The following is a 16,214-nucleotide window of genomic DNA, read 5'->3' on the forward strand; positions in this document are numbered from 1 at the left end:
CAAAAGTGACCATATATTATGTTTTTTTAAATCAATAAGGAAAAGTAGACAAAACTCAAACATAAGTTATGAATGATATAGTTAGCCCTTAAAAAAAGTTGGCGTGATTCATATAGAAGGCAAAATGGTGTATTTGATGAAGAAAACCAAAGAGTGAAAAAACAGCATTTAAAATAGCTTTAGAAAACTTAGGAGAGCAACCTCTTTCACTGAAGTATTTACCATTCCCTTTTCTCTTACTTTGAATCTGATGAAACCAACTAAACACATACATATACAAATCACTGTCAACAACAAGAAGGGAAAAAACATTCATCGTTAAACCACACATTTTTCACATGTTATCAACGAAGACCAAAACAGTCTTTTATGGTACAAAGCAGATTGCTGTATGCTGATATTCAAACTCCAAAACTACTGAATGTAGACTTTTAAGGATAATTACATGAACCGACAGAGATAACATCCAAGATTCGAAGATGATTTATTTCGTATTTATCATCTTCGGGCTATGATTCTGGGGTAAAAGTATTTAGCAGTGCAAAACAAGTGACAAACTGTTCGAAAGAACAAAGTGATCAAACTTCATACCCAGGGTTTACTTTCTGTTGAACATCTCCATAACTTTCTAGCTCATTTATATCTTCACAGCTACCCAAAAAGAGAGGCAATCTTTGATGCAATTTCACCGGTTGGATCGAAAGAATTCTACTTTTACCATCCGAACCTTTGCCTCCAGCTTGCTCCGCAAGAAAACTGAGAGGATTTGCCTCGTAAACCAGCCGCAAATGATCCCTTGGATTCATTGCTATTCCACCATACAACAGAGTCCTATGGAAATCAGCAACCAACGAACATATATATCGAGCTGAATATTTCATTGGGTATTTGCCTTTTCCTTGTCTCACTGTATCAATATATCGCCTTAGACCTTCAGGCCAATCGAAATACCGCGCATCGTTGACAGAATATATTTGGCCTGCAATCATTGATATAGGCAGTTCACTAATCATCGATTGGATCGAAAGAAATCAATATCACTTTCATACAGTAAAGAGTTCCCACTTAATCAAACTGGTAACGAAGAGTATCACCGGTATGAAATCCAAGGATTCTATGAAATTAATGAAGCAGATATCAGACATATCTCATCTAAAAGATCATTAAGTGGATTGAAAGGAATCAGTATCAGTTTCTTACTCTCAAACAATCTCTTGCTAGCAAACAATAAAGATTTCCCATTTAATCAAACTGCTAATGAAGACCATCACCAGTAAGAAATCCAAACAAATCTCATCTAAATGGATTCATAACAAGAACAATTTAACTGTCAAGACATTGGTACATTACCTCGAGGCGGAATTCTAATGCTTGGATGTGTGAGAATAAAGTCTCCTGTTGTATGATCCAAGGTAAATGCATGTGTCCCTGAGCCAAAGCTAGCGCATGGAATCGTGGCAGAAGAATAGAGGACATAGCCGGCAGCTACGAGCTTCGTCCCCCTTTGTAGCGAATTAAGCAATGCCTTCTCTTCCACGGGTTGATTATTGAGCTCCGTGAGCCGGTTATATACCCCAAAGATTGTTCCAGTAGGAATGGAAGCATCTATATTTCGAGAACCATCGAGGGGATCCAATACCACCACAAAGGGACCATCATCATTGATCCAAATTGGACCATCATCTTCCTCTGATGCCATGACTGAAGCTTTACCTGAATTTCTAAGAGATGACGATATGATTTCATTCTGCAGAAAAAAAAAAGAAAAAAAAAACTAAATTAGCAGATCACAAGACTTTAAGTCCTTTTTCCCTATACAATTGAAAACCAAAATTTTAACTGATTACATTCTTTAAAATCAAACTGTTTCTGTATCAAATTCAATCTCTCACCCTGAAATTACTTGCTCAAGAGTCTTGACAACGCACTAAAACCAGTTGCAATGATTTAATCATTCATAATATTAAAAGTTCATGTAACTTAAACTACTTAAGGGGTAAAAGAGAGCAAAATTTATATTATGAAATTAGCATAGTAAAATATACGGCCACAAGATCAAGCGGCTTCGGCTTATCCCTATCAGAAGAAGCGGCAGCGGTGAGAGCTGAATGTTTGGAGAGAGCAGAATTAAAAGGAGAAGCCACAAGAGCAGCAATTCTCTTGCAAGCAAATTGTATATGGTAAAGCAAAACAACTAAGTCATCTCCCACATCTAGTCCTCCTTTCCCAACAAAATCCATCAGCGAAGAAATACCATTTCCACCATCACCAACAGAAGTCATTTCCATCTGTGCCTTGGCTAAAAACCCAGAAAAAGAAGCCGTTTTTGGTGGGGTGTAAAAGCTCAACCTTTCTCTAAGAAAAAAGTGGGGTTTTGGAGGGAAAGGATGGGAAGTTATATGGAAAAGTGGAGATGGATACGAGATGGTGGGAGACAATAATTGTTGCATATTAGAAGTTGATGAACTGGTAATGGAAAATGGAATAATGAAATCATATCATATTGTTATGAATGGGGTAAAAGAAGAAGAAATAATCGAAGGAATGGTGTTTTTAGAAGCAGAAAGAAAAGATTACAGAAAACGTTCTCATTCATTCATTTCATAACTCCTCTTTCTGTTTACATTGCCTTTATTTACATACAATCATAATAGATTTTGTTATGCCAGTTGTACCTCTCTCTAACCAATTCTGTTATCATAACAGGAATTGGGCTGCTGCTGGGCTTCCTTTGCTCCACCTGTATCTGCTGGACCAGTCTGCTGATTCTGCTGGGTAATTACTTTAATTCCCCTCGTGCTCCTCACGTGCCCTGCTCTCAGGTAATTACTTCCCAATTCTATCTCAATCCCTAACCCTTGATTATTCATTTCCCCCAATTCTCCTTCGATACTCATATCTCGTCCTCTTTCTTCTCCCTCTCGTCTTCCCTCTCCCACTGTGACAATACCCACCCCATCAGATGATCCTTGTCCCCAAGGATCAAACGATGGAAACTGCCCTCGCAGCACTGAATAGTCTTCCCAAGTGTCGTGCATCTCGTCCAGGTTAGTCCACCGAACCAACAACTGTGTAATTGGTTTATTGTGTCGATTAACAATTCTTCTGCCTAATATTTTGTTGGGTTATATCCGAAACTGACCCTCATCATCAATCGTAGGAGGATCTGTGGAAGTTTCTGCATCAGGCCCAACATGCTTCTTCAATAAACTGACATGAAAGACTGGGTGCAACCGCGAAGAATCTGGTAAGTCAAGTTTATTGGCTGCTTCCCCAATTTTTTCAATAATCTTGTAAGGGCCATAAAACCTTGCTGCTAATTTCAAATTTTTCCTCAGGGCGATAGAAGTCTGTCAATACGGCTGTAGTTTCAGGTAAACGAAATCCCCAATCTGAAATACTCTTTCTGATATGTTTTTATCAGCTTTCTGTTTCATTATATTACTTGCTTGTTGTAATTGAATTTTCACCAATTGTCGAATGTCTTCCCTGCTTCTCACTAACTCTGCCACTGCATGTACTTGAGTGTCTGTATACCAAACCATGGTAGGGGGCTTGTATCCATATAGAGCCTGAAAAGGTGTTAGTTTTAAGGCAGTATGGTAGGTAGAATTGTACCACCACTCAGCATGTGGCAACCATTTAGCCCATTGCTTTGGTTGGTAAAAACAAAGCCCTCGGAGGTATTGTTCTAAGCACTGATTTACCCTTTCTGTTTGTCCATCCATTTCAGGATGGTAAGCAGTGCTAAAGAGGGTCTTAGTCCCTAAGAGCTTCATTAGTTCTCTCCAAAAGAGGCTGGTGAAGGTCTTGTCTCTGTCTGAAATGGCCATTTTAGGCTGGCCATGAAGCTTATATATGTGGTCTAAATACAATTTAGCCACCTCAGCTGCTGAGTAAGGGTGTGATAGAGCTAAAAAGTGACTATATTTAGTAAACTTGTCAACCACCACAAGAATACAATTATTACTTAAAGATGTAGGCAAGCCTTCAACAAAATCCATAGTGATAACTTCCCAAGCTTGTTGAGGAATAGGTAATGGCTGTAGCAGTCCTGGTTTAGCAACATGTTACACCTTAGTTTGTTGGCAGACGACACAAATTTTAACATAATTGACCACCATAGCTTTAAGTCTAGGCCAATAAAAGTAAGATTTAATTCTCTGATAAGTTGCTTGACTTCCAGAATGACCCCCATGAGGTGAGTCATGTAATGTCTGAAGAATTTGTAGTCTAATAGATCCAGCCTCCCCAATATAAACTCTATCCTTATATCTAAGGATTCCCTTTGAATATCTCCACTTATTATCAGCAGTAGAATGAACAGCCAATTTAGTGATCCACTAAGTAGCCAATAAATCTTCTTTATAACTAGCCTCCACCTCCTGCACCCAACTTGGAATAATTAGAGTTGTGCCCATGGCCAAACACTTTCCCTGATCCTCCCATTGTCTAGATAATGCATATGCCACCACATTTGATTTCCCTTTTCTATATTGTATAATATAATCCAACCCCAAAAGCTTGGTCAATCCTCTTTTTTGAATTGTAGTGGTCAACTTCTGCTCTAAAAGATACTTTAGAGGTTCATGGTCAGTCTTAATGATAAAAGGATTACCCTCTAAGTAATGTCTCCATTTAGATATTGCTAATAGAATAGCTAAATATTCTCTTTCATAGAGAGAGTAGCATTTCTAGGACTAAGGGCCTTACTAAAAAATGCTATAGGTCTGCCATTTTGAGATAAAACAGCACCTATACCTCCTGAGCTTGCATCTGTCTCTAAGTAAAAATTCTGAGTAAAATCTGGAAGAGCCAAAACAGGAGCAGTGGACATGGCTCTTTTAAGATTTTCAAAAGCAGTCAAAGCTGCAGTAGTCCACTTAAAATTGTCTGCTTTAAGCATTTGTGTCAGTGGCTTGCTTATAGCACCATAATCTTTAATAAATCTTCTATAATAGCCTGTTAATCCCAAAAATCCCCTCAAAGACTTCAAAGATTTAGGGAGAGGCCAATTCTTCATTGCTTCCACCTTACTGGAATCAGTAGCAACCCCTGCTGCTGAAATAATATGTCCCAAGTATTCTACTTGGGTTTGTCCAAAAAAACATTTAGAGAACTTTGCAAACAATTGATTAGCTTGTAACACCTCTAAAACTTGTTGTAAATGAGCAATATGAGCTGCCATAGAACTGTTGTAAACTAAGATGTCATCAAAAAACACCAACACAAATTTTCTAAGGAATGAACTAAATAGTTCATTCATTAATGCCTGAAAAGTAGCTGGGCATTAGTAAAGCCAAAAGGCATCACCTTAAATCCATAGTGGCCTTGATGAGTTCTGAATGCAGTTTTGTGAATATCTGCATCCTTAATTCTGATTTGCCAATACCCTGATCTGAGGTCAATCTTTGAAAAATAAACAACACCATGTAATTCATCTAATAAGTCCTCCACAACAGGAATAAGAAATTTATCCTTAATAGTCATGTTGTTTAGTTGCCTGTAATCCACACAGAACCTCCAAGAGCCATCTTTCTTCTTAATTAGGAGGCATGGAGAAGCAAATGGACTTTTACTAGGCTGAATAATAGAAGAAGATAACATAGTAGCAATCTGTTTTTCCACCTCAGCCTTCTGGTTGTGTGGAAATCTGTAGGGCCTGAGATTGACAGGAATTGAATCAGGTTTAAGGGAAATACCATGGTCATGGTTTCTTACTGGTGGAAGACCTCTTTGCTCCTCAAAAATATCTTTGTAGCTTTCTAGGAGAGACTGAATAGCTGCAGGAATAGGTTTAGAGGCTTCTATCATAGAGAATAATACAATATCTCCCAAAATAACAGAATCTGAAACTGTCATTTTCAATAAAGAAGCTCCTGAAATTTGCTACAAAAATAAAGATGGTTGTTGACCCTGTATAACAATTTGTCCATCTTGGTGAACAAAACTGAGTGTCATTTTGTTGAAGTCCATCAAGATTGGACTAAATAATTTCATCCAATCTACTCCCAATACCATGTCACTCCCTCCCAACTGTAAAAGTCTGAAATCATGAACAAAAGAGTGTCCTTGCATTTTCCATTCAACTCTATTACACCTTGTTGTACTATATAGTTGTTGACCATTAGCTACTGTAATAACCAAAGGATAAGGTGTATTTACCTGTATACCAGCCTCAGCCCACTGTGGCGTTAAAAAACTGTGAGTACTACCACTGTCAATTAGAATATTCAATGGTTTGCCTAGGATACTGCCCTGAATTCTTAAGGTGTTATGACCAATACACCCAGTGATAGCATTCATAGATATTTCTAGGCTCTCTTCCTCCTGTATAACTTGCTGTTCTGAATCAGTAGGTAGAATATCTGAAGGCAGAATAGTATCATCTTCAATCATCATGTTCAGTTGTTTTGTTTTACATTGATGGCCTGGAACAAATTTCTCACCATATTTAAAGCACAAATTGTTTTGTCTTCTGTACTCTATTAAATTCTGTTTTGGTGGCAAAGTGGTTGAATTCTTTTGTGGAATTGGTAACTGAGTTGGCTTAGAAACAGGTAGGGAATTTGGGTAGGGTGGGTTTCTAAAAACTAGCCTCATTCTCTTGCTTTCAAATTCAACAGACAATTCATACAGTTTAGCTTGCCTGTATGATTCAGATAGTGTCTTAGGGTCTAGTTCTTTGACTCTATGTTTAATATCATCCCTTAGTCCACTAATAAACAGAGGGACAAAGAATTCCTCACCTAGTGTAGGATTCTGTAAAAGCATATGAGGCTGTAGTTCTTCAAATCTATCTTGATACTCCTCCACAGACCCTTTCTGTACCACCTTAGTAAACTCTTCCACTATATCAACAAAGGCCTTATCACAAAACCTATGACATAGGTCTGCCTCAAACTCATGCCATGTAACATGATGTTTTTGCATTATGTAGCCATCAAACCAAATTTCTTCTTTACCTGTTAAGTACATTGTAGCTACTTCTACTCTTTGTTCCTCAACAATACTACATAATGAGAAGTATTTAAGGCATTTATGTATCCAACCTCTGGGATTACTACCTTCAAAAAAATGTAACTCGATTTTAGGCCTGTGCAACATAATCCCTGAAGTATTACAAGACCCCCCCTGTGCCTCTTCTATCCATATCTAAACCCACTGTATTGTTCTTAACAACACTATTCTCCCCCACTTGAATATCATTTTTGAAGCTGGTTATGTGAGTAGGCAACTCATTTGGCTTAGATTTTAAAATTCCAGGCTCATCAGGTTTATAAGTAAACCTCTTTTTGTCATTAACCACTGTAACCTGTACAGCATGCTTCCCACTCAAGTTAGATGAATTAGGGGTCTGTACCTGTTCCTCATCAGGTTGATTTTGATCTCCTTTCCGACCCGTCAAAATCCTCAAAAGCTCTTCTACGTACCCTTGATTTGTAGTCATTCTAGACTCCACATCAATGATACGCTCCTCTTGATTCTCCCACCAGTTAGGAATCTTGGTTTCATCCTGAGATTGCTTGACCAAAGCAGTCAAATCTTCCAATTGTTTCTGTAGTGCTACAAATTCTGATGATTCAGTCATGGTCTGGTTTTTCTTTGTCATTACAACATCAATAGCCAGGAAAAATCAGGTTCTCGATACCAATTTGTTATGAATGGGGTAAAATAATAAGAAATAATCGAAGGAATGGGGTTTTTAGAAGCAGAAAGAAAAGATTACAGAAAACGTTCTCATTCATTCATTTTATAACTCCTCTTTCTATTTACATTGCCTTTATTTACATACAATCATAATAGATTCTGTTATGCCAGCTGTACCTCTCTCTAACCAATTCTGTTATCATAACAGGAATTGGGCTGCTGCTGGGCTTCCTTTGCTCCACCTGTATCTGTTGGACCAGTCTGCTGATTCTGCTGGGTAATTACTTTAATTCCCCCCGTGCTCCTCACGTGCCCTGCTCTCAGGTAATTACTTCCCAATTCTATCTCAATCCCTAACCCTTGATTATTCATTTCCCCCAATTCTCCTTCGATACTCATCTCTCGTCCTCCTTCTTCTCCCTCTCGTCTTCCCTCTCCACCATGACACATATCAAAACTTTGAGGATTAAAGATCGAATCTTTCAAAGGAGTTTAAGGATTTTGGTCGGAGAAACGGTGGAATGACAAAAAGGTTTGAAAAATGTCACACCCCAATATGGGGTTAGATTTCTTTAAGTTTAAATATATGAAATGATATGAAGTTAGTTGGCAAATAATTATTTTATCATATCTTTATATTATTAAACAAATTGATGAGGATAAAGTAGGTAAAAGAGGACAAGTTGTTGGGTGGATTAGATTAATAATAATGACATTGTCTGGAACCTTATCGTTACCCTCACCACTCAAAATTCCAGCCTGTACAGCAGCTTCATAAGGAACAACTTCATCGGGGTTAACTTGGATCCTTCTCTACTACCTGAATCAAGATTCGAGTTTGGGCAGCATTGATTTCATTGAAGATGAACATGTTCTACTGTCACAAGTCAAGGTTAGACAAGAATATGAGATTGACCTCACTACTTTTACTGGGCTATACCAATATCGACTAGGGGATGTGGTGGAAGTGAGCGGATTTCACAACAGGACATCAAAGCAGAATTTTATATGCAGGAAAAAGCTAATATGGGTTGTTAACATCGACAAAAACACCGAAAAGAACCTTCAGTTAGTGGTCGAGAGAGGGTTCGAGCTGTTAAGCAATCACCGAGCCGAGTTCGTCGATTTCACGAGCAGTGCCGAAGTCATGCGTAAGCCGGAACAGTAACGAACGTTTTTAATAGTTGACCCAAGATAAGCCTTGTCAATCTCTTTAATCGTCGTCAGGACCATGGAGCAGAAAAAGGTTGAAGAAGATGCAAAGAAAGGAGATGAATCTAAAGGAGAATCTGCTCAATAACCTCAAGAGGTTATCTTGAAAGTTTACATGCACGGTGAAGCTTGTGCTCAAGAGATCAAGAAACATATCAAAAGAATGAAAGAAAGGTGTTGTTCAGACCTCGTGTGGCGTTGGATCTGGATCAGGCACGAGACAAAACAGTGAGATAAGGAATTGAATCAGACTCGCGGAACGATTGACGGACATATTCGTTGATGAAAACGATATGGATTTGTTACTTCAACAGAGCGATAGAGATGATAGGGTTCTTCAATGGTTACAAGCTTTAGATATGCAATTAATCGGCGATTGTTGAACCGATGAGAGGCTAAAACCTTTGTTGAAAGTCAACGTATCAAACGGCATCGCCGAGGATCGATTATTAGCTCATTTGAGTCGGTGCTTTGAGCCATCGGAAATTAGTATACTGGGGAGGTATTCTTGCATTCCATTGGTTTCAGTTTGAGTATGTGATAAAATGAGGAAGGCGAAATTACTAGGTTAGTCATCCAAGTTTGTTAAAAAAAAACTTAATCTTGTCTTTTAGCTTTCGTATTATTATGATTATGGCATAATGGTTTAAATAAGAATAATTTAGTCCATGGTGTTAGTAATTAAATATTATTGGCTCTTCAAGTTTTTAGTTTTGCAAATTGAGTCCCCAAATTATTAATTAGATTCTAATAATTTATTTTTATGGAAAGGAAAATTATTTGAAGTCGTATTTGTACGGTGGATGGTCTGTGTTCATGAGAAAAAGATGGAAGTTAGAAACCAAGTTGGTGAGATTAAATTTAAGAGTCATATTTTGGGTTTTGTTGACGTCCTGAATCTGAATCTGAAGTTTGTTTCGTCAAATTCGAACTCGGTAAGCTATTTTTGACTGATTTATCACCCGATTCGATCCGTTTTTCGGAATTAAGCTCTGTTTTTTTTTGTAATTTCTGTTGATATGCATCTGAGGAATTATTGGAAGTTGATTTCAAGATTGAGGGCGTTCAAATGGAAATTAATGGTCGATCAGTATGACACGAAAATCGAGGTAATACTTTACTACCTCTTTATGCTTTATGGAACATGTTGATATTGGTAAATGCATGAATAAGATAACGTTGGTCACTTTTGTGGAGTTGAATAATTTATTCACTCGATATGAATGTGGTAGAAATTCTATAACTGAATACGGATCGAATGACTAATATAAGAGATTGAGGAATTGTTAGAATTAAATTACAAGTTTGTGATAAGTGATAAAGAAATCAGCCCTGGATTTGTAACTTATATTTTATATCATCAAAGGTTAAATGTTAAAGGTACTTATATGAGAAATTATGAGAATATTTCGATTAGGTAAAATTACGAAATTACCCTAATGTTGGAAAATGACAAGAATTGTCCCTGGAAGTGGATTAGTAAATCTGAAAAGACATATTGATCTGATAAATTTGTTGATGTGCATAAGAAATGTTAGTTTTACTTGGAAATTTTAGATAACCGGTTTTTAACCTCAATAGGGATTTTGCAAGATACTAGAAGTATGTTAAGGAATCATTTCAAGATCAGAGAATGTTCGAGAAAACAACTAACCATATGATCTTTAAATTATAAGTATGCTCGTTAAGAGTTAATACCGAAATCATCTGGTTAAAAAATTACGAAAATGCCCTTGAAATGTAAAAATAGCTCGAGTTGACCCTGAATGAGAAAGTTCTTGGAGGATTTGTACTTAACTCAATGAATTACGTATTTAATTGTTAAGATCCTGTCTTTGTACATAAAATTTATGATAACCTATTGGTAACATCTGAGAAGACAATCGATCTGAAAATCTTCGAGTTAAGAATAAATTATCGAGGGTGCTCTTTTGTAAGAATTATTTGAAAGGTCTGGAATAAATGATAAGTTGGAATTAAATAATAAGACAGAATTGAAGGAAATAATTGAAATACACCAGATCTTTAAAATGATCAGAATACCCCTGTAATGAAAAAGACTCAAGAATATTACCAAGCTCAGGAATGATTGGATATCCTCGAGCTCTGAAAATAATGGAATAAAACTGGGCACCAGAATGACCAAAATACCCTTATGACCTAAAATTAGTAGAAGTGTTGGATTAATTAAAGAATCCAAATAAACATGGATATGGTACTGCTCTTAAAAGTTATGGATCACATATTAGGCCGAGCAATCAATGCTAGTGTATATGTCAGTACCTGAAATGTATAGATGTTACTTGAATGCGTGTTCGTCTTCTCAAGTGTGGTTCAATGATAATTTTGAAAGTACTCAGCTCAACTCAACTCTAGGTTGCATTCGATAATAAGAAATGAATATTTGTTAGACAAATCAACCACGAAGACAAAATTAAATTAAACGGAAGTACAATATATATATGAAATTCAGAAACGTCTGGATTATCTAGAAAGCTCTGAAGTAATCGGGATAGACTTGACTGATAAACGAACTGAGTAACCTCAATGACTGAGGATTAAATAGGTGATTTGATGAGTTTGGGAACACTGTTGAACTTACATGATGAATTATCCTTATGGGTCATAAAACATGAATCAAGTACGTATGTATTTCCTGATATCGTTGAAATATGGAAATGAAATAAAGACTATTGGAAGATCTATTCAGCGATGATTACGAAGATGATTTATGGACAAGAATTTTGGTATTAAAGAGTAAATACTCTGAAAAGGCAATAAATTGACGGGTCAACATGCATTAGTTCAGAGAACTTGTTCAGTTCGAATTGTTCGATAAACCGATCGATTAACATGGATTGTAAATGTCTTGAAGCTTCGTTTCTCCTTTATTAGCTCAAATCACTCTGGGCATTCTGGAACGCTTTCCTGATGCACATGAATCATAGTGAAATTCTAAAGTATCAACTTTAAATGTCTGATTAGATCGGTTAATAATCGATTCTCTCCAATAGGACCTTGTTCTTAGAATCCGATCAAAATGCCTCTGAAAAATACTTGGATCCTCTAGTGTGTTCCCTAATTATTACTGAACTATTTTATTGGTTTTAATATGAGGTACATTGAGTTCTTTGGTTACTATTTTATTGATGCACCAATTTAATGTGATGATTTATGGAATTTATGTCAGGGTGCAATTGAACTTTTAGATTGAATTACAATAGTATAGCTCTGATCAAGCTAATAAACAGAATGGGCCTAATGAGACTCTTGGGGCCCCAAGATACATTAGGTTGGCTTCCCTTGCTGTGTGCTTAGGGTAAGCTATATGGACTTGGACTTACGGGCTTAAGGATACAAGCTATAAAGCTTATCCTTAGGTTGGCTTTCTTTTTGCTGTGTGCTTAGAGTAAGCTATATGGAAAATAGTTTTGGAAATTACTGATGGTGTACAAGAAAAGAGTTTAAACTATGATTTCCAAAAGTTAAATTTCATTATGATTTTATGAGATTTATTGAACTATCATTTGATAAGTGTACCTATTATGATTTTATTATACTGTTGGAACACACTAGACATCCTATTCGATCTCTTGAAAATGTCATACTTTGAAATGTTCCTTATGAACTGAGATTCATGGCTTCTACTCGATGAACTTCTAAGGGAACCCCAAATTATTCTGCAAACTGGTATACGTATGATTCAATAAGGAAAATATATGGCTTTCCATTTATCTACATGTCATGTAGCATCATCTGGTAGTTCTGTATTACTGAGCTTTCCGAAGCTCACTCTATTACTCAACATTGCAGGTTAAAAGAATTATACCAGTGCAGCTATCAACATCAGTAAGGTAGTTCTTCCGGCGTTGCTTGCAGAGAATGGTACATGTGATTAGGGGGCATGTGAATTGTATTTTGTTTTATATTTGAGTTTGAAAAACCTATTTTATTTCTGAATAATAATAAATCATTTATGATTTTACATGTTTTAAGAAAAGTTTTAAATTTTCTGCTATTTTTACAGTGGGTCACTCCGGTGGCCCTAATGTGACACTCCAGATCGGATCGGGCTATCCGCATCGGTCTGAGGGGGTTACAAAAAACGTCAGCTGTGGAGTTACGGTTGTCTTACTTCTTTTTAAGATAACCCTATCCAAATATGTATTAGGTAAAAATTGTGAATAAGTTTTTGAAGTATTATGGGTGAATATTTGTTAGGGTCATCTTATAAAATTTTGAGTTTTTTAATTGATCATTCTTGTTTTATAATTTAAATTTCATCATAAATAGTTTTAAGTCAAATCGAATTGAATTATTTGAATTTTTATTTAAATTTAAAATTTAATGTTAATATAAATGTTCAAATTAACTTTAGGGGTTTAAAGAATATTTCGTTAAAAATAAACATATAATATTAAAAATGTTATCATTTTAGGTGTTCGAACCGTAACCGCCGTTAAATAATTCCGTTAATGATACACCGTTAAATAACTTATTATATTTATAAAAACTCCTAGCTTATCTAAAATTACAAAAAAGAAATCCCCGAAATCTCGGCCCTAACCCTTATTTCTCCCTTTTTTTTGCCGTTGCCTTTCTTATTGTCAATTGTACCATTGGGCCTTGTAGAGTCGTGCAAAGGTCGTGTTTTTCCTTTGATGTCATCAGGTTTAAATCATGATTTGAAGTTCTTCGATGGTTGTTCGTCAAGTGTTGGTTGTCAGGTAGAGTTGTAGTTAGGCTTAGGTCCAATTGATGGAAACAACGACATCAAAGGATGGCGGTCGATATGAGTACAGGGATTAAAATTAAGATTTTTTATTGGGATTCTTTAAGATTTAAGAAGAATTTGAGGGTTTTTTAAATTACATTTTATGTTTTTTTATTTTAAATAAACAATCCTAAAATTATCAGTGTGTCACTTGACGAATTTTTTAACGATGATTATGATTCGGATACCTAAAATGGTAATGTTAGAAACTTTACACTTATTTTTAACGAAAATTCTTTAGACACCTAAAGTTAATTTTGGGTATAATTTGACCACATATTTTTATATTAAGACTAAATTTAATTATAAATATTTATATTATTAAGATACTAATTAATTCAAATTTAAACGATTTTTTATAACCATATACGATATATTTATTTATTTATTTTTATATGTGATATACATATATTATACAAAATTGAAACACTCAAACTTAAACTTGAAAACAATTCACTAATTAATAAATAATTAAATTATTTAAAAAAAATTGAAGCAATCCAAATCGAAATTATTAATATTGAATCAAACTAAAAAAATAATAACTTTCTTGAATTAAATTTTACGCACCTTAAAAAATAAATTAAGAAATTATTTAAGAAGCTATGACCAGATAAAAGTTTGTACAACTCGCAGTAACTTGTAGAAATTTAGAGTAGTTAATTCATCAGCACCTTCTATGTCTTCATTAAACAGGGCTTAATAAAGGATATTCCAACATTTGTTGGTTGATGGCTTGAAGTTTTAAATCGTTGAATGAAGGTGATTAACCATGACCCGAATATTCAACGTCTGTACGTCACTAAAAATGCCATTTTCATTTTCCAAAGTGGAGTTTGAAACTTATTTTTGGACGGATCCGCACCTCTTATCCCAAATGCATCAATAATTGAGACTCTGCTTTAAATATCACAATCCTCCTCTGAAAATTCACTGCTATAGCTGCCTGTGCAAATGGTGTCCCAAACAATTGAGCTTTTGAAGGAGGAGCTGCCTCTGGATCAGGAATTTGTGCTTTTTCCTGAAGATGTTGTTACTGGTCTTGTGCTTGTCGACGTCATCAATGGCTTCTGCACTGTCGGTGCCGGAAACCTGGTAAACCTCTCTCTTAAACTTTACTTTTTGTTTTGGGGGATTTTATAGCAGTCTAATATTTTGGGTTTTAGGCCCCGAGAGAACCCAACAGGCAAATTTCGGGGGATGATCAACGAATCGGCAAGACTGGCAAGACTTTTCTGCGACAAGAAATTGCCGGTTATGGCGTTTCTGGATTCTCATCAGCCTGACAAGCCCGAGGATCCTTATCCTCCTCACTGTATTGCCGGCACCCCTGAATCAAATTTGGTTCCAGGTGCATACATACATATCTACAAGATTACATACATGCATACAAGACACATCATACATGCATGCATACAAGATATATGCTTAATTTCTATTTTGATTATTCAACTATAATTTTTTCAAAATCATCCTAGCTTTACGTTTTTATTTTGTATTGATTATTCGTAGTTAAAAATTAATGGTGATAATGACATCATAATATTTTAATTTTTCAGTCTTATAATACATAGCATCACCATTACCATTAATATTTTAACGATAGTTAACCAAAATAAAATTAAAACATAATATTTGTTGTGAATTTTGAAAAAGAATAATAGTAGATTATCAAAATAATAGTGGATTACCAAATAGGTAGTTTACCCTTAAATTTATGTAATGAACTTCTAAATCAAAATCTAAAAAAAATGCCAGCTTTGCGATGGATAGAAAACGAAACAAACGTGACAATCAGGCGGAAAGATTGCTACGATGGATATTTGGGTTCCATGGAAGCTGATGGTTCGAATGTTTTCGTGGACTGGGTGAAGAACAATCAGATTAAGGCTGTAAGAACTCATTACAGAGAAATCTAGTGGGATTTCAATTGCACCCATGTTTTCAGCTGTGGATATGATGAGTTATTTAAACCATGATTTTGATGGTCACAGATACTGGTAGTCGGGGTGTGCACTGATATATGCGTGCTGGATTTCGTGTGTTCAACGTTATCGGCAAGGAATCGAGGATTCCTGGCTCCTCTCAAGGATGTTATTGTCTATTCACGTGCTTGCGCAACCTTTGACGTTCCCCTTCAGATTGCCAGAAACACCAAAGGGGTTTTGCCTCATCCTCAGGTAATCACATTCATGTTCTTGGGATTTTTAGTTTGGTAAAGCTTTAGATAGAAACTGTAGAAGGGGCCAGATTTATCCTGACTAGATATGAATCGATGTAAACCAAAAATCACTCGAGTGATGCTGTTTTTGTTGTTGCAGGAATTCATGCATCATGTAGGACTTTACATGGCAAAAGAAAGGGGAGCCAGGATTGCAAATGAAGTCTCATTTGGTGCTCCAAAATAAGGCATAAGCTGGTTGTAGCTTTGAGATATATACGCCTAAGTATAAGGTCAAGTAATGTATAACTATGAAGTTCAACATTTACTAATAGCGTGTATTTGTATATGCCCACTTTTGACAGCAAGAGCAAGAGGACTAATGGCAGCAATATAACCTTGTTCCAACTTATCTAA

The 16,214-nt window shown here is 35.9% G+C and overlaps 1 protein-coding gene and 1 pseudogene across 1 annotated transcript; one reads left to right on the top strand and one right to left on the bottom strand.

Moving 5' to 3' along the window:
* Nucleotides 1-542: 542 nt before the first annotated feature.
* LOC120173876 (fructose-1,6-bisphosphatase class 1-like) lies at nucleotides 543-2,450 on the bottom strand. Its single transcript, XM_039180923.1, has 3 exons — nucleotides 2,046-2,450; nucleotides 1,351-1,747; nucleotides 543-979 (listed from the first exon to the last, which is right to left on the bottom strand). The coding sequence occupies exons 1-3, from the start codon at nucleotides 2,448-2,450 to the stop codon at nucleotides 579-581; spliced, it is 1,203 nt and encodes a 400-aa protein (XP_039036854.1). The 3' UTR covers nucleotides 543-578.
* Nucleotides 2,451-14,575: 12,125 nt separating this feature from the next.
* Nucleotides 14,576-16,205, top strand: LOC120173877 (annotated as a pseudogene).
* Nucleotides 16,206-16,214: the final 9 nt, after the last annotated feature.

The sequence above is a fragment of the Hibiscus syriacus genome, unplaced genomic scaffold (genome assembly GCF_006381635.1).
Source record: "Hibiscus syriacus cultivar Baekdansim isolate YM2019G1 unplaced genomic scaffold, ASM638163v2 tig00111989_pilon, whole genome shotgun sequence".
NCBI classification, from domain to species: domain Eukaryota; kingdom Viridiplantae; phylum Streptophyta; class Magnoliopsida; order Malvales; family Malvaceae; genus Hibiscus; species Hibiscus syriacus.